Raw genomic sequence first — 22,690 nt, 5'->3', positions numbered from 1 at the left:
TGTTCTCATGGAACTGCATGTCAGTTCACATGGTACCATTCAAATCTAAATTAACACCATCAGGCATTCCGTTATGATTATTCACGAGTTTCTCCTTAATGGTTTTGTTCCACTTCCCTTACACACATTTGATTTCCCCACCCTAACTGCAGATCGCAATAAACGGTCGACGACGCAAAAATTGACAAAAGTCGGTTGTTACGCCGGGCTTTTCGTTTTCCTTCACCCATAAAAATAACTGCCATGGAAGTAGTGAAAAATTCGCGTTCAACATTTTTCGGTCATATCAAGACTGTCTCCGTGTAGCAGTCTGGACCCTGTGCCGATAGATGTATAGGGCTCCCTCACTGGAACGCCATGCTGAAGACACCAGACTCGACGCCCAATTGAACACACCGGACGCCCCCACCTCAGTATACTGACACCCTGTTGATAAGATTTTACTTTCATCTTATTTTATTCCTAATTTTGGCGGGGTAGTACCAAGATTACCGATTTTCAAATCTTAGGTATGACTAGATTTGAAATTGAACCCCGAAACTAGCGTTTAAAAGGCAAAATCAAACAATATATTTCCGGCTTATAACGCACACTTCTGTATTTCTACATATACCCTATATTTGTATTTGTTTTTCCAATTGGTGGTACATTTAAGAGCTTCCGTTAATGATTTCAGCGAAGGTTTCATAATTTTTCAATTACATTAGAAGTAGTTGGCATTGTTTTACATAGCATCATCCCTTTTCAGGTCTGATATATTGTTCTCAGCGTTGACACGCAGTCAGCCAGCAGGCAGGAAATAGATGCCCTCACCTCTTTGTTCACTATTCCGTAAATTACCGGATTACTGGCGTAACTGATAAAAAACTGAAAACGTAACGGAACGGAATGTGTTATGTTGAAAATATCCAACCAAAAAGGAATCCAGGTTATCACAAAAACCAAAGTGCACACAAAAAGCATCGTAGCTGTTTTATGGTGGTCGGGTTTCCCAGCCTCTGACGTGTGAAGCATCCCACTGCTTTCTATTCTTCTTTGACGTATTTGACGAGTTTTCAGAATAACCCATGTCTGATAGTGTCTTAGGTTTAGATATACTCTGCTCGTTTTTATCTGGTACATTCAAGACTTTGTCTCTTTCACTGACGGGTTTGCTTTCGTCGTGCCGGAAGCTTGGAACAGTAAGAAAATTAGACCTGTTCTGAAAACATGGCGATTCTTTGGTCACAGTAGTATTGCTTTTACTTGGTTCAGCGTCACACCCAGTTTCTATGGTAGCAATGGTGAAAAAGGTGGAGGGAAGTTTTATAGCGCTTGTTGGTACCACTTGGTTTAGCTTCCACGTTTTCGTGCGTTTCCAGACGGCTGTGTATACCAACGAATAGAAAATGATCAGCACAATAACTCCTCCGAAGAAAAGAAAGACCAGGAAACCTTGATACAGCAGTGTTCCGTTTTCACCTAAATACTGCGGGGTAAAATGACAGAATTCTCGGATGTTACTTTCATTGGGAATTGTCCCCGTTTGATTCAATGTTAAATAGGAGTCGACTTCCGGTGCAAGCACGGCAAACATGAAAACTGAAGGTAAGGCCATTAACAGACTTACTATAGCGATCACAGTCACTCCCTTGGCGATTTGTTCCTCTTCCAACCTTTGGAGAGGACGACATACAGCATAATACCGTTCTACGGCAATGGCCAAGAGAGTCGCGTTTGAAGCCAAAACTGTAAAATGGCGCACAAATTCGAAAAGACGACAAGTGAAGTCATTTTGCACATAGTGCAGCTCGAAGGTAATTGTGTAAGGTATGATCAAAGCGCACACCAACAAATCCACGATGCCCAAAAGCCTGATAAAGCTCACAAGTGATAATTTGGCTGATTTTCTATGGTACACTAGAAGGATCAAAACGTTGCCAGTCACCCCAACAACTGAGTACACGGAAAGAGATGCAACGAGGAGGACTTCATCTGTTGTTGAAAGCGACATCTCCTAGGCACGCGTGTTTTTGCTGTTTTGATAAGGCCTTCACGTCTTTATCTGCGAAAAAATAAATAAAATAAATATTGGATTTCTCCTAAATAATAGCTTTTTGCAACTGACAGATTTCGCACGATTCTGATTAATTCAACCACTTTACAAGGCCACCGAAGAGTTTTGAATAATTTCTTTTAAAGAAAACGTCAGTGTTAACATAAAGAGTATAATTATATTATAAGATTTGTGTATACTAATCTGCATATAAACGATGACAGCATAGAGAGTAAACCCAGAGCAGTGGTGTGATAGTTCGTAAATTAGACAAGGCCTAAATCATGATCATTTAAATGTAGAAACAATACTATTTCATAATAAAACGTGATTATTAACGTTACTTACATAACAATCGCCTGTGCACACTTCTAAAAACACAGAAATGGACAATAGAAAACTTAATACAATACGAAAGACAAAGCAATTTGCGCAGGGCCTCCGTTAAACCCAGATTTGTGTCACGAGGACCTGACTATGAACTACGTGTATAGCTAAACGTTCGCGAACAGGGAAACCATCTACACCCGTTAATAGTTCGACGGATAGGTTAGCTGACTGCAAGCATGTTAAATCCTTTCTATTGATACCAATGAGTCTTTAAAGTATGTATGAAACGCTTGGTTTTTGTCTGTTAGTAAGGAATATATGATATGGCCTAACATATAAAAGTACAAAAAGGTTCTCAGCCTCCGGCGTAAAAATGGCTTTACACTGCCTTTTCCTAGGACCCCAGCAGTCGGGAAATAATGTAGCCTGCTGTGGTGATATCAACGATGATGGCAGTCAATACAACTTTGCTGGGGCGCTAAGCTGGTCTCGTGTTCCGAGTATGTTCATCGATGACATAATTTCTGAATGTTTCCAACCATGGACGGAAAACACTGTAACGCGGTCCGGGGCGGTAGGCCAGCTGTATTGATCAGTTTACCAAGTTCAGCTCAGTAACTGACTTCAACCCTCCGATAAATATACTTGTCAGTTAGTTTACACATGAAGACCGGTCGTCAAGGTTACTACTCCAGTATGGTATTAATTACCTAAATAACGAAATAATGACATAGTGCATTCGCTGATTGTGTGAGTTGAGATGTAACAAGGCCCTTGATTGGTGTTATGACGTTATGATTCCCAGGGCAAGATGGCGGACGTTCATCGAAATGTGAAATATCGGCATGGACGAGTAAATGGAACAGCTGTTATGGTTGTTTCAACCATGAGTCTTGTTAAACGTTGAAGATCCCTGTAGGTTCCGAGTTTGTGGTAAGTTTCCCTGTGCTGTAAAACGACTTGTATTGATCCCTCGAGTGTCTCTCGAGGGGTGGTCATTTCCTTAACGTCAGTGACTTCAAATTTCGTTACATTGCGCATGAAATAGAGGGAAAATAAAAAAATATAAAATATGTATCAAAAAGGAATTTTTTTCTGATTTTTGGGACATATTTTTCTTCATTTTCCCTAAAACCTTACTCTTCACTTCAAATTTTGTTACATTACGCATAAAATAGAGGGAAAATAAAAAATATAAAATATGTATCAAAAAGGAATTTTTTCTGATTTTTGGGACATATTTTTCTTCATTTTCCCTAAAACCTTACTCTTCACTTCAAATTTTGTTACATTACGCATAAAATAGAGGGAAAATAAAAAAATATAAAATATGTATCAAAAAGGAATTTTTTCTGATTTTTGGGACATATTTTTCTTCATTTTCCCTAAAACCTTACTCTTCACTTCAAATTTTGTTACATTACGCATAAAATAGAGGGAAAATAAAAAAATATAAAATATGTATCAAAAAGGAATTTTTTCTGATTTTTGGGACATATTTTTCTTCATTTTCCCTAAAACCTTACTCTTCATTTCAAATTTTGTTACATTACGCATAAAATAGAGGGAAAATAAAAAAAATATAAAATATGTATCAAAAAGGAATTTTTTCTGATTTTTGGGACATATTTTTCTTCACTTTCCCTAAAACCTTACTCTTCTAATTCTGCTTAAGCCATGGTGCTAGGGTAATTTCCCACTATTTATACATTTACATAAACAGTTAGAATAAAACCCTAACTAAGATAAACTGACAAGAGGCCGTATTTCACCGGTTACATGTGACCATTTACCAGCTGTCACAGTGTCGTCGCTGCTCTGGTTTCACTCTTTATGCCGTACGTCTTTAATTATATGCTAACTCAGGTCATGTAAATCACACCATTGACGGAATGGAGTTTGCATGCGGCATGCAGTTTGCGTGTGTCCATCATTGTAGGCATAATTCGTTCATTAAAATGATTGATGCATGCTAAAGTGAATCCCCTTTGTATAACGGATCTGTATGTCTATACGTGTGTCCGACGGGATGGCTCTGACCCCAGTGTATAAAGTGGTCACGATCTGAAGTAGGCTGTGGTAATGGGACGGTGCTTAATGGTGAGATTTGTGAGATAATTGTGATGGAGGGCTGTGGCGGGTTGTCCGGAAAGCTGAAAGCTTATCTATACACATATGAACCGTGAGCAATTCCAATCAATTTAGTCCTCGTGCAATGTATTATGTATAAAGGGACGACAAAAGAGTCCGAACACGTGGGTGGTTATGATGTGTAAGTCTGTATCAGTATGAATAAAGTACACACACAAATCAGTATGAATAAAGTACACTCATATAGTCAGAATAAAGCTATTTTGCTGCGTGTTAAAGAAAGAAAAGCGAGTAAAGTAGTTGTTGTTAAAAGCCATCTGAGGAAATCGCAAAACATAATGATGCATATTTGTATACATACACCGTTACGGCAATTCATGTGTGAACTATTTATACTAATAATACTTGGCCATTTTGCATAATCAACCACTTAATACATTAGCCATCTAAAACTAATCATCCGAAACAAACATTCCGCGTTGTTGTTTTTTCCAAGGCATTTCCTTCATTTCTATGCCATTAGACCTATAAGCACAATTTTTGATACACTTGATTTTGTGTCTTTTCTGCATTCATGATTTCATAGATGTCTACAAATCCCAAAATACGATATTTTTTCACCACTGAGTTTCTAACCAAGACATGGAGATTCTGGCCATAAATGATATGGTTTTAGGTTTTAGAACCTGTATACATGTATGTAATTCCATAAACCGGCAAATTAAAGAAAGATACAGTACATTCTGTCAAAAACGTTTTCCAAACATGTGTTCAAGAATTTCAAGAATTCAAGCAAAACCGTTTTAAATGTGAATCTGTCTATGGCGTCGAAACAGGCATTCGTATACCAGCCATCAGCCAAGATGGACGTTCCAGGTCTATAATCGCAAGGCCAATTCCTAAAGCGACGTTTAATACAAACTACCAAAGAACTGAGAAAGTATATAAAGTATGAAAATAGGAAGGAATCATGCAAAGAGTAGCAGTCAAATGTTTTCAATGATGCTGGAAAGACGCAAGGTATATTCTAGGTGACTGAGTGAAATCAGTGTTTAAATCGTGTACATGTACCATGCTGAAATATTAGTTGTCAATAACAAAATATGTATTGTTACATATTTTGCATCCTACGTACATATGCATCCTACGGACATATAGAACTATGACCAGTGGTATAGCTATTGACTTCATCCCCTCCAAAATGTACGCTTTGTGCTCTCAGCTTTTGTTTAGTGGTCACCCAGTCTGAGGGTATTGCGACATTACGTTCTGTCGCTCTTAGCGGCAGGACGTGTTCACTAGCCTCTCTGTAAATAGCCTGTACATAGTTTAGTGCATTTCCACTTTGTAATATCGTATTTATTTTGCACTCAGCATCCACACTGTTCCAAACGCATAGTTGTGGTCCTCTCTTTAGGGTAGTCGTTCTCGCCCTGGCCCACAATGTTGTGGGCAGGGCGAGTAAATAGACCCTTAAGCCTTAAGCTTGTAATACAGGGAGGTGTACAACCGGTTGAAGTATACAATCAGCTAAAGGAGTTAGTGGGGAATCGGCCTAATGTCTTAAAGGGACTAATCAATGTCTCTAGAGATGTCTGGAATGTTACAGTGGCTACGCAAACTGTGAAGGAACAGCTGTTGGCTAGCGGCTTCACATTCAAAGGGGTGGATTGTCCAATATATGATGTGGAGGAGCAAAGGCTCCTGGTTAGATCTCGATGTCCGATCGAGGTGCCCGGTGACACTATTCGAGGTTTGATGTCCCGGTATGGCAAGGTCCATCACGTTAGCCGGGAACATTACCTTTTTGATAGGTCACTTGAGAATGGTATGCGCCGTATTTACATGAGTGGTGTGACCGAGATCATTCCACAATCAATTTCGGTTGGGAATTTTAGAATTCCTTTATGGTACAGAGGTCAGGTCCGTGCCTGTCACATATGTGATAGCAAAGAAAATTTCAAGGCCGACTTTGGATAACTCTGCTGCTGACAATGAGGAAGCTGGAGAGTGGCATGTTGTCACTAACTCCATGTCCTCCAGCAAAAAGATTCGAAATAAGCACATTGATGCTACAAATAAGGTCAGGAAGTTAAGCGAATCGCCAGGAGTAGGTGGGCCCCAGAGCCTTTGCGAGGCATCTCAGACGTCAAATAGCCCGGACTTGCTTGCCTATACCAATGGCAAGGGTGAGGTCCTGGTACCTGTCTCAACATCCCTGGGGTCATATTATCGCACATTGCGACGTGATTCTAAAGTTGACAAGGTTAAAAAGCAGAGGAAGTTGATAACGTTGTCACAGGAAAATTTGCTGAACGTACGGCAGCGATGTATAAAAAGTCCAGAAAAAAGAAAAAGAATAAATAAATATTAATAATGGCTACTACAAAGATCTTACAGTGTAACTGTAGAGGATTGAGGTGTAACCTCGCAGAGCTCCAGATGTTAGCTCAAGACCTCAATCCTATAGCTTTACCTTGCAGGAAACTCTGATGACTGATCCTAGTTATCAATGTCGAGGTTATGTATCTCATCACGCTGTTGCCGCGTCTACCAATGGAAAGGCATCAGGGGGTTCTTCTCTTTTGATTAGGCAGGGTGTAATACACAATAGAATGGCATTGAACACCGATTTGCAGGCGGTGGCGGTGCGCATCACTGGGTATAGCATTAACAATCTGTTCTATTTATATACCACCTTCTTCTACTCTTCACCAACAAGAGCTGCAAAATCTATATGATCAATTACCTAAACCGTGTCTTCTTTTGGGTGACTTTAATGCCCACAGTGTTCTCTGGGGTGACTCTAAACGTAACCAGAAGGGCTCTGTATTGGAGGATTTTATATCTAAGAACTCTCTATGCGTCTTAAATGATGGCACACATACTTACCTTCATCCTGCAAAGGGCACTTATTTGGTCCTTGATTTAGCTCTGGCTGATGCAGGGCTAAGATCGGAATTCAGCTGGAGCGTCCATGATGATCTTTGCGGAAGCGACCACTTACTCGGTTTCCAAATTCCTGTTCTGTATTTACTGCGGAAGCCAAGGCAATTTTGTGCGCACTTCGGTCCATTCCAGAGCTAGGAGGTAGCAGATTTCTCATCTGCTGTGACTCCCTTTCCTGCCTCCAGGCAATTCGGGCTAGTTCGCCTGTACATCCAGACATTCTGTCTATCTGGGAGATGTTTAAACGACTTAATAAAGATTTTATCATTGTCTTTTGTTGGGTGCCCAGGCATATGGGTATCCCTGGGAATTCTGTTGCAGATGAATCCGCGAAGGCGGCTCTGCATTCCGTTACTACCCAAACTGACGTTCCATATTCGGACTTGCGTTCACTTATTTGCTCCTATATCAAGCGCTTGTTTCAGGCTCAATGGGATGACCAGACAGCCAACAAACTGCATGATATTCGTCAGTTTGTTGGTCCAGCACCATCCCTTTCACGGCATCGTCTCCGCTCTTGCATTTCGAGGAGGTGTCGTATCGGTCACACACGTGCTCCGCATGGGTATTTGTTGAAAGGAGAAAATGCTCTTCATTGCTTTGCTTGTGATCAACGGTTCACAGTCAAGCACATATTGCTTGACTGTGGCGACTTTGCTCCTGTACGAAATTCCTTTTATCACGTGAGCTCTCTTTCAGAACTTTTCAATTCTGTAGAAAGTGATACTATTTTTTATTTTCTCTCTACCATTGGTATGGCAGGAAAGCTGTGACTTTAAACTACCGTCTGTGTTTGTTATGTGACTTCTGGTGTCCTTTTTTGACTGAATAATAAATGAATTATCCGTAGTAGGTCGACTACTTGACGTTTTATTGTCGCGATAAAACTGAAATATTGTTGAAAGCGACGTTAAAACTTTCACTCACTCACTCACTCCCTCCAAAATGTACATGTCTGTGTATTATAGATTAAAGAGTAGTATAGACCTTTTCGAACCAATCTACGTGATGTGGCAAGGATAATCTGGTAATTGGAGCATGTACTATTGATGTATTATGCACAGTTACATCGTGTAAAGCTTCAAATTTACATTTCAGTAGATAAGTTGATGGGCTTTGAAAGCCGCTTGAACAATACCATTCATCCTCTTAAACATGTATATGAGCAGCCGCCTTCAAAGACCATCTGGCTAATCTACAAACTGATCAATAATATGAGTCTCTTTAAATATAAGAATAGAGTACAAAAATAGCTCTAAATGATGCGAACTATCAAGACCTTCTGTTTGAAGACAAAATGTAGCCTAATGGAGTTAATGAAGCAAACATTACGGCCAGTATAAAACGTTTCTTTTGACTCCAGGGAATGCTGATAGCAATACTGTCTCAGAGGGTACTGTGTATCCAGACAAGGCAGATACGCTGAAAGATGTGTGTCAATATTTAGGCTATGTGAACATAAGCAGTGTGAATATACACTGTATTCATATAGGCTGTGTTAATATAGGTTGTGTATAGGCTTTGTGAATATATATTATATGCAAATAGAGAAAAAATATACGCTATGTGAATATAGGCTCTGTGAACACGTACTCTGTGAATACAGCCTATAGGAGGTGTGAAAATAGACTGTAAGACCGTGAGCGATGTGTGAAAAGAGTGTATAAGAGAGTATTGATTCTGAATATACACTATGTGAATACAGGCTGTGTAAATTTAGACTGTATGAATATACAATCTGTGAATGCATGTTAGTTATTCTATATTCAATCCATGCCAAAGAATTTCGTTTAAAATTAGGGTTTCAAAATAACCAGTCTCTTCACCCTGTGTGTTGTTTGTGCTCTTTTTCTTTTAAGCCCCAGGCGATGATACTGTAATACGAATATATGTGTTTATTACTGAAAGAAAACTCGCTGGTGACATACTGGAAATGGAAGTCCACTATCTATAGTTTAAAGAGGTGTTAAAGGTAGAAAAGCAAACAGCAGGTCGTGGTTACCGCTGTCTTGGAGGCCATATTGTGAACCTGTAATTAGTTGCGGGTGGCCCGTTAGCTGATGAGAAGGCAGAATTTCATGACATTTCCTCGCATCACTAATTCAGGTGTAAATGAACAAAAGCTACAAAGCGATATTCGGTAGCTGACGTCTACTTTACTGCCTCGCTTCCTGGTAGTGAAATAGCGAAGCAGATGGGTAGCGAAGCGGGCAGTGAGGTAGCCATGTGAGGTAAGGAGGTAGCGAAGCGAGTCAACGAAGTAGTGAGGGGAGTCATCTCGCTATCTCACAACATCGCTGCTTCGCTACCTCCTTGTCTTACTACTTCGTTAAAAAGCTGAAGAAATAATGAATACCGTGAACAAAAACTTTGGAAAATCCGATTTTATTGTGTGTTTTTTTTGCGTGTATTAAAGGTTTTCTAGAGCTTTTTCGACATACTTTTAAGGGACGAAATACATTTACTGTCCAGTAGAAATTATTTATTTATTTATTTCATATATATTTCCAAATGTGTATTTAATAAAGATAAGGTTGGTATTGTAAAGCTGCATTTGTACAGCAGTTTTGTAGATCTTCCCCATTTGTCATTGTAAAGTAAGCATTTACAGCACTTTTTCTGTGTGTACATACATTATATGCAGTGCAGTCCTGTCAAAACGCCTCGTATCTCATCCTGTCAGTTTAAGTCGATGGTGAATAAAGTGGTTTGAATCTGTGATAGTACACTGAACAAACATGTCATGTATGAGAGAAATGCTAAGTCCTTACCTGTGAATCCCGGGTGTATATAGTTGTCTCTTCTCGCGGCCGCATGTAGTGGTGAAGAGGTGGACTCATGTGGTGGCGAAGAGGTGGACTTCTACATTTCCATCGCACACTACGCTCTCAGTCACAACACAGCTGCATTTACCTAGCCTCGTCAAGCCTTCTTATTGCCAACCCACTCATCAACACAACAAAATGCTTCCTATCATTGATCAGTGACGCGATAATCGTCGATCTGTCTCTTACGGTGTAGTCCTCTACACCGGTCTGTTTCTCGGACGCTGTACAGTCATATATGTATAACGCAGTGGGTATTATAAATCGATTACAACCAAGTTATAAATCAACCAATAACACTTCTGTACAATATGAACCCGGATACCGAGATTCGCCTTTCTATTTTCTACCAATACGCAATGTTGATTTTTATATATGAAATATAATTGTATACGGCTGTGCTTTTCATTTATACCTCTGGAGGTACATTCTGAAGATGTATCAAATATAAACTGTATGCATCACCAAAACCAAAAGTTGTCTTGCACGATTTTGATGGAATTCAAAGTCAACAATCAAGAATTTAGAAATCAACCATTAATATAGGTGTATAAACTTAGGTTCAACACGTTTGAGCCATTTTATGATATAAAAGACAACAGCACAGAGAATTAACCAAAGCAGCGGCGTGACGACAATGTTATAGTTGGCCAATGGAGGAAAATCCGGAGGAAATCCAGTCTTTGGTCAATTTACATTAGTTATAGAGTTGTGTTCTAACCGCTGACACAAAATGCTTAAACAGTAGCACCACACCCTCAAGGCATTCCAAGTCAGCTATGGCCATTTTAAAGAAAACCCTGTAAAATGGCTATACAAACCGTCATTGACCGGTGAACGTCACTGTCGAACCCTACAAAAGAAATTCCAGGTAAACAATAACTACTTCATCAATCCAGCTATCAATTGGTACTTAAAAGAATCTATCTTCGCCTTTACTTTTCTAATCTTTACATGTATACAATATTAGGATACACCGGCCACAGAAATTTACCATGCACTCAGGTTAAGCCTGTCCAAATAATTCCACTGCATGGGCCTCAACATGGTGTAAATATTTTTATATGCATGCACGTACTTCAAATAGACATTGTAGGGAATCAGTTCAGAATCCAGTAAATCCACTCATTACTCAGAACAGAAAGCTTTATTTTGACTCAATATTTCAATATTTCATTTTGCCATCATCAAGAGTGTCACTGTGGAGTGGGGGAAACAAAAAGGTGATAAATGACTGGTAGATACGTCCAGGGTGACATGTTACATGTTTGAGGTGGTTAACCGTCGGTTCGTCAAAAGACTAGAAGAACAATTTGCTCATGAGCGGTAATGTAACCGAACAAGTCTCTCTATACTTAGTATCCACATCCCGGCACCTAGTCGTATCTATCGGGGCCTCCGTGGCTCAGTTGGTTAGCGCGCTAGCGCAATGACCCAGGAGCCTCTCATCAATGTGGTCGCTGTGAGTTCAAGTCCAGTTCATGCTGGCTTCCTCTCCGACCGTACGTGGGAAGCAACCTGCGGTGGTCGTGAGTTTCCCCCGGGCTCTGCCAGGTTTCCACCCACTATAATGTTGGCCGCCGTCGTATAAGTGAAATATTCTTGAGTACGGCGTAAAACACCAATCAACCAAAATAAATAAATAAATTCTTATCTATCCACAGCAGGAAAATTCTACATGTCGAGGACCGTAAACGTGCTTATTGTTTGTGTCTGTGGGTGGCAGAGTGTGGCTGTGTGTGGCTGTGCTTGGTTACGTGTGGCCTGCCAGCTGAATTGATATTATTGTACTAGATGCTTCATCTCTGGAATGTGATTCTATACCGTGTTGAAATCGTGTCGGGCACTGACATTGTGCTGTACTCGATGTAAGAATATTGTATAATTTGTATAATTATTTCTTGTTTACGTTAAATTAAGCAACACATTTGCTTGGATAAACGCCAATTATATTCAGTGCGATTCAACTATGTTGTCAATATTAGTGTGCTAAATTACAGGACTATTTCATAGGTTCATGCGCTGAAGTTGTAATGATTTATTTATGTATTTGATTGTTGTTTTACGCCGTACGCAAGAATATTTCACTTATACGACGGCGGCCAGCATTATGGTGGGAGGAAACCGGGCAGAGCCCAGGGGAAACCCACGACCATCCGCAGGTTGCTGGCAGACCTTCCCACGTACGGCCGGAGAGGAAGCCAGCATGAGCTGGACTTGAACTCACAGCGACCGCAAGTTGTAATGAGGATGGGCTTCGGGTATGTTATATTCTAATGTATCACAACTGAGTGTCACGGTTTCGATTGTTCGGAATATTGGATAGTCGATACAAGGGATATAATTGTTGTAATCCCGCAACGATAGCTTGATTTGCATCTTTATCTATTCTGGTTGATCATTATATTCCACATTTGTTCATTTGTAGTGCGTGCCTAATCGATAATGTCGTGGATTGTGTTTTTGGAGAAAACATGTATTCTGTAGTGTTGACTAATTGTTTATATTTTTGCAGGGGTTTCCCTTTGTATCGTTCATTTGTGGAATAAAGCAGCCCTTCCTCTCCTTAGTTGGGGGCTCATGTGTCCGCGCTCTCCGACATATGTACCTTTGTTACTTGAGTCTGACCTTTATATCTGGTATAGACCAGTTCTCTAGATCATCCGGTGTGTAGACTTGTCAAAGCCGGCATCGGTAAACCACTTTTTAACGGTAATCTAGCGTTTAATGTTTTTATTCGAGCATTTCTTGAATTCCAACTTCTGTCACGGCAAAACGTGTTGAAAGATGACCTGTTCACAACAAAATCCAATGAGCGTCCTAATATTTAAAGCCAAAAAAAAAAAAAAATAACAACAAAGACTCACACACACACATTCTCAACGAAAAGTTCCGTCGGTAAAGAAACAGCCATTAAGTGACTTGCCTGAAGTACTAATTTGAAAAGTTTCAGCGGCTGGATTATTGTTAGCTGAGGGTTTGTCTGTATAGGTTTTAATATCTTTGAAACGCGGATAACTTAATTCATAGTATACCAATTAAACATTAGGACGTGCTTGAGATGTTAAGGTATAAATGGGAATTTTCTGCTGGACTGGATACGAGTGTGCGAGTACGTGCTATTCATACTAAATCGATGGGGCAATACGGTAATGACAAAAGCATAAAACTGACGCTGATTTGCAATACAATCAACCAATAAATCACGTGTACCTTCCATTTCGGCCTACACCTGGTCAACCTTTGGTCAAGGTCAGATCTACCCGGACGGATCATTATTTCGAGCATTAGCTCCAACCAGAGACCTCGTTTGAACTGTCCAATTTCATGCCAATGAAAGTGCACCTGTCAGCACAGATATCAACGACCTTATAGAAGTGTGTATTAAACAGTGTAATGCTGTAGAGTAAAACAACCCTTTCGACACTTTTATGCCTATTTTCCATTGATCCATGCTAGCAATTGCCAGATTTCGTTGCAAGAAGTTAGCGGTTATCCCTCCAGGGGTATGACACACACAATTACACTCTGTCCAGCCATTTCCCAGGGCGGCATTGGCGGCTCTGGTCAGAGTCTAAGGCTGAACTCAGTGCTCCATAAAACACACTCCCTAGTAAGGCTGACGTAGTGTAATTAACGTGAAATATATAACGGGCAACAAAGAATAATAAATGCGAATACATGTATATGAATAAATACAAATGTAATTGAGATGTGCTTCGAGAATGACAGAAACGAAATCGCGCATTCTCTGATATTAGTTTGATATTTACTGAGTGCAATAATTTGAGATATATATTTGTGATTGTTTTGTCCATAATCTCTGGTATATTCTCTTTAAGAAGAGTAATGATCTCCCATTGACGCTTATATGGACGGACAATTAAGATTGTGCGTTGAGCTTATCAGATTTACTGAAGCCCGATGGTGCTTGGCAGCAAACCAGCCATGCAGTAACTCTACCATCCATTACAAACTACGAACGCGAAATCGCATCTTACATAATTTACATCGGCCATTAGAAACTGTGATTTGACTATTGTATGGAGAGTCGAGTGTCAGTCTACTGGATACATACCGTTACCGATTTTAGAGTAATATTCTGCAGTTCAGAGGACTCGCACAAAATCCTAGAACATTAGGAGATGCACATGCGCAGGTAAAGTCTTCTGTAACTAGACAACTGCCTGCTAAAATGCCATATCGAGTGCGTTTACTTTCCGCAGTTCCACATGATATTCCACACAGCTCCAAGTTTCTATACCGGCATGTGCTATCAAACCGCTAGTACTGGAAATTTGTCGGCATTACAGTTCTAGCATTTGTTGAGCAGGGAACATGCAATATTCGAGTTAACCAACGAAAGCACCAAGTTTTCTTCCATTTGATCGTAGCAGTAATTAACTAAGCAGTATGCGTAAAGGATCTAAACCAGAACCGTCACCCTTCCCTCGACACGGTGTCACCGGCCAGGACACGGTGAGTGGTGAAATCGTTAACATTACCCTTGGGATGTGACATTTTACCTTTAGCTATTGTGTCAATTTAAAAGTCATCCAGCACAAGGAATTTTGCGCTTTGTGATATTTTTTCTAATCCATACAATACTTAGTTAATGGGATTTGTTTGAGAAAGGTTATCATTCAAACAACGGATTCCTTTTGTAGGTGCATAAGCAGATCAATATTGCGTTGCAGTTCACAGCAATATAAATGTTAGCTACCTGGTAGGTTTGTCTAAGACAGCACATAGCATGCACGCTTTTCGCACAGTTTTATATGCTCCTCTTAAAATAACAATCTTGTTTGTCAAGACATTATTTTTGACTCAACCCACTAGAACAGTTCAGGCGGCTAATAAAAGACTTCCTAAAAATTAAAGAGATCTTCATTTAATCAACATACCCCGAATTTTACATGATCCAGAGGTTAGCAACGCTGTGCCGAATTTTATTTCAAGATACAAGAGCCCCCGTACGTTTCGTATCAATATACCTAGCCAGTCGTTTCCAAAAACAGTTAATTTTGAGAAAGCAGAGATTGTGAGATGTCTGATTATACTTCTCACTGGCAGATCCAGCTGTGATTGTGAATCGTAAGACGTTATTTACCGTCCACGTAAATATATTATAACTGGTAAACTTAACACCGCAAATAATTATGATCTTTGCAATCTGATTGTGAGGAGTCGTAAGTACAGAAAACCGAGAAATATAACTATGACGGTTAATAAGAAAAGTGTCCTTTCGACGCTTGAAAACTTCGCAGAAAAATGATCTAAACGGGGGAAGGTAGAACCTTCAGTCCTTGACACTTGGCTTGAGCTCCCAAAGACGAAGGTTGTGTATGCAGTCCACCATATCAATACAAATGCTCATGTGACAACTTCTGAAGGATCCTAAAGTGCAAAGGTACTTGATGACCTGCTGAGAAAATACGTTATTGTCCCTGTGGACAAAGCTACCAACAATTTTATATTCTTGCGGCGGAGCTAAATATCACCACAACAACTGCCGCAACATGAACGTATTCTGTAACTACCTGTACTCTATTTTATAAACATCAGTCCATTCTCAAAGGAGTTTATTTGTACCTTCTCGTCACACCGATATACATGTAACACAAATTTAAAGGGTTAATAGACGCTGTACCACCAAACTTGTATCTACTCTCTTAAGAAAGGCACTACCAGAGGTAAAGTCATTTTGGAAAAGTACTGTTGTGCAATTGCCAAAAATTTCATGCGTGAACTGTATGTGGAGTCTTCTGACTGATCATGCTGAAGAACTATAGAGGCTCATATACACGTACCGTATTAGGACTTTTGAACTTAAACTTTCTATATTCTCTGTATTGGTGTTCTTCACAAAATGGGATAGCATTTCATTATATCGGTGTTTAGTAAAACTTGTCACCGCTGCATTCACGTCAAAGGTTAATATGTGTATATACAAACACTTATATTAAGTTCCATTACTCGCAATGGTTACCATTCATGGAATGTTTCTTTGTTCATTGAGTTGCTTGAATTTCTCATTATTAACATCTATGTGAAATACCCCCCTCCCCCCCCCCCCCCACGCCCGTGCCCCACCCTCTCTCCTGCTTGACCCATAACTGTTCTCATATGAAAAGGCTATATGTAAAACCTGTTAAAGAGTAATCCTCACCAGACCAGATCTTTCTCATTCATTAAATGTTACCTTGATGATCTGCTATCTGTAAACAATCCATTTATACACTACTAACTAGAACATCCATCGCGTCTTTCCAGCATCGTTGAAAACTGTTGGCTTCTCTTTGCATGATCCCGTCCTATTTTCGAACTTTCTGTACTTTCTTAGTTCTTTGCTTGTGTGTGTTAAATTTTGTTGTGAGAATTGACCTTGCAATTACTGGCCCAGAACATCCATTTTGGCTAACGGCTGGTATATGAATGTGTATTTCGACGCAGAGATATGTGCATGTGTTGTATTGGCGCTCTTGAGGCCTCCGTGCCTCAGTTGGTTAGCGCGCTAGCGCAGCGTAATGGCCCAGGACTCTCTCACCATTGCAGTGGCTGTGAGTTCAAGTCCAGTGCATGCTGACTGCCTCTCCAGTGGTACGTGGGAATTCCTGACAGCAACCTGCGGATGGCCGTGGGTTTCCCCCGGGCTCTGCCCGGTTTCCACCCACCATAATGCTGGCCGCCGTCGTATAAGTGAAATATTCTTGAGTACGGCGTAAAACACCAATCAAATAAATAAATAAATAAATATTGACGCTCTTAGAGTGCTCTGTACATCATCAGTCATGAACACTGATAAAAAGTGCATGGATTCATGACGAACATCTAGAAACTCCCCGCGATTTGTTTTGGAAAGATCGACTCTTGCATATTCGCACACCTGGCGCATGTCACAACTCGAGGGCTGCAGAGAAACTGGGGCAATTAAAAACAAACATATGAAAAGTCGATACAAGAAGTTTTTCATATCAAGACAGAAATCTTAAGCAAGCCTGTATGTGAAGCGATCGATTCCTTTAAAGCTATGGGTTGTCTTAGCTGTTATCTAAATACATGTATTTCGATTTTACAATTCTTCAATTTATTAATGATTCAGCACTATAATACAATATTTCGGCACTATGAAGTTTTCTTTGAATTTTGGAGTTGAAGCCTAAAACTGAATAGAATTCATTTAAGATGCTTGCGGTATCATACATGGACTGAATCGTCAGCTAAACTATAGTCTATTTTTTTTATGGTTGTTTTACGCCGTACTTAAGAATATTTCACTTATACGACGGCGGCCAGCATTATGGTGGGTGGAAACCGGGCAGAACCCGGAGGCAATCCACGACCATCCGCAGGTTGCTGGCAGACTTTCCCACTTACGGCCGGAGAGGAAGCCAGCATAGGCTGGTCTTGAACTCAAAGCGACCGCATTGGTGAGAGGCTTCTGGGTCACTACGCTGCGCTAGCGCGCTAACCGACTCTATTTCTTTTAGAGAGTCGTCTATATTCAGCTGTCTGTAAAATCAGTCATATTCGCTATCAAAATTGCCAATAGCCAGTGACACGTATCAACCGAAGCTCTACACATTGACATGTCGAAAGTCCATATTATTTGAAGAAAAATGCAGTTAGAATACTTTTTCTAATTCACAGTGTTAATCTCCATAAGCTTAGTTTCGACACTAAGAACTCATTGCCTAGGGTGACGTCATAATTATTCAAAGGCAATTTGCATGCTGGACTATGGGCATGAGTAATTTGTTTTGCAATGGCTACGCCTTTAAATTCCTAAATCCATCCCTAAATCCATACTACCGAGTGATCCTGTACTACAAGAGATAAAATAAACTTCATTTATTAAGGTTAGATCATGCTAAAAGGTGTGAAAAATTTAAATATGGCAGTGGCAGTAGCAGGGTTTACAGGTAAGTCGATAGCATTTTAGGTAACCGGTGTTGCCCTCCGTTAAAACACGTTGAACTCCAGCGCGCCACTGATTTTTGAGTACTTATGACGTCATCCGAGGCAATGGGTTCTTGCCGTCGAAACTGAGCTTATGGATTTTAACATTATGAATTAGAAAAAGTGTTCTAACTTCATGTTCCTTGCAATAATATAGACTGTCAACATATCCATGTGTAGACCTTGTGTTGTTACGTGTCACTGAGTGAAGCAATTTTGGTAGCGAGTATGACCGATTTTCCAGAGAGCTGAATATAGGCGACTCGCTAAAAGAAATAGATTATAGTATATGTGTTTTAAATGGGAATTACACAGCCAAAATAGTGATCTAAGCGATTGAAGATTTCTTGTCCTACGTATTGATCCATATCAGAACATTATACTCACTTTGATTTCATTCTTATTTGAAACCAGAAAATCATATTTGACAGAGAGTCGCACGTCACCGTTGTAATATTGATCTTCCATTGGCCAAGTGAGGATATTTTGAATGAAAGTGAAAGAGAAGAAACAAAACATAGACAGCCGGTCATATATAGGAGCCATTTTATTTTGTTATGTTCACTGTTCACTCTGTTTCCCCTCAACATTATACATATTTGCCAAACGAAAAATCGACTGTGTAAAGAAAAGGGTCATTCAGTGAGGTAGACTACAACTGTCAGGGTTCGATTATCAGCCATACATTTCTCGCCAAGTGGAAGATCAGACTAACTTTACAGTGTGACTTATATGTTCCCAAAGTTTGTTTCATAAAACTTATAAGTCTCTGATATTCTTCTTTCTGTTTGTTTCTTTATGATTAATTTATGGGATTTGTATTCACATTTATTTCACAAACATCAGATACACGAGGAAATGACTGTATGCCAACGTGTACTCCTGTGGACTGAATCAATATTTAGGCTTTTATAAAATGTTCCTCCTTTATGCCATTATCTAATTAACAAATATGAGGCCGTGGCCGAGTCGTGCTAGCGTAGTACTCGCTGTTATAGGCGAAGACTTCAGTATCAGTATTATGAAGTAGAAACTATGGCCAACGTGAGCTTTGACTATTTTTCTGTGATAAAGATTATCATAGGATTCCTTATTTGAAAAATAACTAAAATATCTCTTACAGTTCTTCTCGTCGGCAAAATACAGACACCGTTTATTCAGTCCATTCGTGGATACAGCGTACGCTCGTTCCAGTATAGCTGACAGCGTGCGTTCTGTCCGGTTGTGCCAACAGCCTGTGTTAAGCCCAATCGTGAAGACAGCATGCTTGAAATCCAGTATTGCTGACAGTGTGCGTTCAGTTCAATACAGCTGACGTCGTGCGTTCATACCAAACTGTTGTCAACGTGTGTTCTGTTCGGTGGTGCTAACAGCATGCGCTCAGTCCAGTATTTCTGACATCGTGCGTTAAGCTCAGTCGTCCTGACAGGCTCAATTCAGTTCAGTATTGCTGACTGCGCCCGTTGATCTCATCTATGCTGACGGCGTGCGTCCTGTCCAGTCATGCCGACAGCGCGCTTTAATCCCAGTTGTACAATAGCGTCCATTCAGACCAGTCGTGCAGACAACGTGCGTTATGTCCAGTTATGCTGATAGGCTATCCCTCAATAGCCTGTTGACGGCAAAGGGTCCAAAACTGCCGAGAGAAATATCTATGGTATGGGTCATAAGATCGAGTTTCACAGCTTTCACCTAACTTGAATGAAGGTGAATAAGAGACTTTAATCAAACGACTCATTTTAACGATTTATAAAAATAAGGCTGATCGTTGATGTGACTGCGGTCAGAACCGCATGATGGTAGCGTTTGTAGACTTGGTAACATTGCATGCAATCTTTTAGACATAGGTGTGGCTATTAATGTTTACACTTTGTGAGTGCAGAAACCGCACTGTGTCATGATTACGATCAATAATAGCCATATATGTAAATATGTTGTGCGACTGATATCATAATTGAGACAAAACATTACCTTTTGACTTACTTTATAAAATCATCAGCTTTCAGTAAATGATCACAGGTCAGTGAATAAATTTATACCATAACTGAGATAATGAATTGATGCAGTTGTACATACAACATAATCTGTCTGCGCTAAAAGTGATATCTGTAAAGTGTACCGGTAGTGCTAATACATCAGTCGTATTTAACTGGTAGATGTATACACTGAGGAGTAACCTATCTGTTATAAAACAACTATAGAAAAGTGTAAAAATAAGGAGATTAAACTGGGAGAAGGCGGAGTAGTTAATCTACTTACCTAACCCTTTCAACGCAATAGGACACAGGAGATGGAGTTCAAAACCAGAAACCGGTCCCGACGGCCCAGTTGGTAGAGCATGCACTTCGGGAGCGGTAGATCCATGGTCAATCCTGGGTCGGGTCACACCGGAGACCTTAACAGTGAGTAAGAGAGTGCGTGCTTGGGGTTTAACGTCATATGAGGACGAAGGAAACCTTAGAGTGATTGTTATGTAATGTGCAGGACGGATGTCAGTCGTTCTTTTATCTAGTGCTGCTTCACTGAAACGCCTTACCGAAGTCAAGTACGCCGTCCGGACAGAGCCATTATACTGATACGGGTCAACCAGTCGTTGCACTATCCCCTTCATGCTGAAGGCCAAGGGAGGCCTTAAAAGAAGAAGATTGAGCTTAGCACTCAGCATTAAGGAGATAGAACAACGGCTGGTTGCACTATCAAAACAGAAAATTCACCCGCTCTTACTTGCCCTTAACCTTAGTGACAATAAACAGTCGACAACGTCCGTGTCGCTGTTTACAAGGTCGAAAATTGGTTGAAATCCACAACGTGGTATGCATGTATACACGTAAATGGTTATTACAGATATTGGTGCTTTACCCTAGGCACTCTGGTTTCTACCATAATAACAGTGAAAACGAGTGAACATTTCTTGAGTATGGCGTTAAATAATAATATAATAAACAAAAATTAACCTTAGATTGTCACAAATTTTTAATAAGTATAGACCTGTCTGCTAGGGAGGAAGCAGCAATCCTCGAGATAACTTCAATTTTGCCAGACAGAGTTATCACGTGTCTGCACGAAGGCACATTTTAGCTAACCCTCTTCAACACAACACATATAAGTGGACCGCACAAAATTTGACCGCACGGTTCAGTTTACTGATAGCGCTGATAACACTGTCTCGTGGCCTCTTTCATGAAGCTTACATACAAATACGTTTAGCGTCTCTTATCTCAAATATGGTGGCCAAGAACGGTGAGTGTTTTTGTGTGTATACTAATCACAATTCCTTTACAACAAAATTAATGAGTGTTATGTATAGTGATGTGATTAACGCTGGTACGACATTAAGGTTAGATGGACGGTTGTAATCTAGCGCGCACAATGACCCCGAAGCCTCTCGTCAATGCGATCGATTTGAGTTCAAGGACAGCTCATGTTGGCTTCGTATAAGTGAAATATTCTTGCGCACGGGGTAAAACACCAATGAAATAAATAAATAAATAAGTAAGTAAATAATCCTCATGTGTTTGTGGCATTGTAACTGACAAGGCTCTCATTAGCTCCTGACCAACAGTGCATGGTAACGTTCGCGAATCAACCTCTCGTCGTGGCTTTAGGTCACGAGATTTGTCATATACCAACCTGTATTCGTCCTAGTTTCCCCTGGGCCAACCCTCTCCAACTCCTCTCACCCATGACACTGACAGTCATGGCGGAAAAGGTTGAATCTAAGGAGTTAAATAGTGATTAAACCATAGCCTTCTACTATTGTTTTCGAGGTATATGCAAAATCTTTTAAGTTGTGTCAGTTAAAATGTGTAGTTTCCGTACGAAGTATAATCTGCAAAAACGTTGAAAAGTTAAGTAAAGGCAACGGTATGTTCTTTCACACTCCATATGGATTTTCCCTACTTATAGGTCAACCGGAAGCAGTGCCAGTCTCACTGTTATAATGCTCCATACATTTCCCTACCCTTACATGTTTTGACGCAGCGTAATGACCCAGGAGCCCCTCACCAATGCTGTCGCTGTGAGTTCAAGTCCAGCTCATGCTGGCTTCCCTTCGGGGCGTAAGTGGGAAGGTCTTGCAGGAACTTGTGGATGGTAGTGGGTTTCCCCAGGGCTGTGCCCGGGTTTCTCCCACCATAATGATGTCCGCCGTCGTACAAGTGAAATATTCTTGAGTACTTCGTAAAACACCAGTCAAATAAACAAATAAATAAATTCAAATAAACAAATAAATAAATCATATGTTTTGAGCGATTTCATTTTGGCTACATGCAGTGCAGAACGATTTATTTAAACGTACATGTACATCCCAAGACGTTTTTCGACCACATACACGCAAGAGACTACAAAGTGTAGTATTATCACTTCAACTGTGAGCACTATTTTAGAATTATATACATGCCCGCTTGCTCCATTTGATCCACCGTACATAAACTTAACTTCTTATAGATATGACTCAGTGACAGGCAATCTTCCGTTGCTAGTCATATACGGGACATGGGTG

At 40.2% G+C, this 22,690-nt stretch overlaps 1 protein-coding gene across 1 annotated transcript; it reads right to left on the bottom strand.

Moving 5' to 3' along the window:
- Positions 1–841: 841 nt before the first annotated feature.
- Positions 842–10,390, bottom strand: LOC135480760 (vasopressin V1a receptor-like). The gene is made up of 2 exons (XM_064760682.1): positions 10,177–10,390; positions 842–2,044 (listed from the first exon to the last, which is right to left on the bottom strand). Exon 2 carries the CDS (start codon positions 1,991–1,993, stop codon positions 974–976), a length of 1,020 nt encoding a protein of 339 aa, XP_064616752.1. The 5' UTR covers positions 1,994–2,044; positions 10,177–10,390; the 3' UTR covers positions 842–973.
- Between the last annotated feature and the right edge of the window lie 12,300 nt (positions 10,391–22,690).

The sequence above is a fragment of the Liolophura sinensis genome, chromosome 13, assembly GCF_032854445.1.
Source record: "Liolophura sinensis isolate JHLJ2023 chromosome 13, CUHK_Ljap_v2, whole genome shotgun sequence".
Classification (NCBI taxonomy): Eukaryota; Metazoa; Mollusca; class Polyplacophora; order Chitonida; family Chitonidae; genus Liolophura; species Liolophura sinensis.
The sequence above is the reverse complement of the archived record's forward strand: the minus strand, read 5'-3'. Positions and strand labels throughout refer to the sequence as shown.

Bases quoted from the DNA above. Each gene is read 5' to 3' on its own strand.
- LOC135480760 (XM_064760682.1), bottom strand. From the start codon at position 1,993: ATGTCGCTTTCAACAACAGATGAAGTCCTCCTCGTTGCATCTCTTTCC.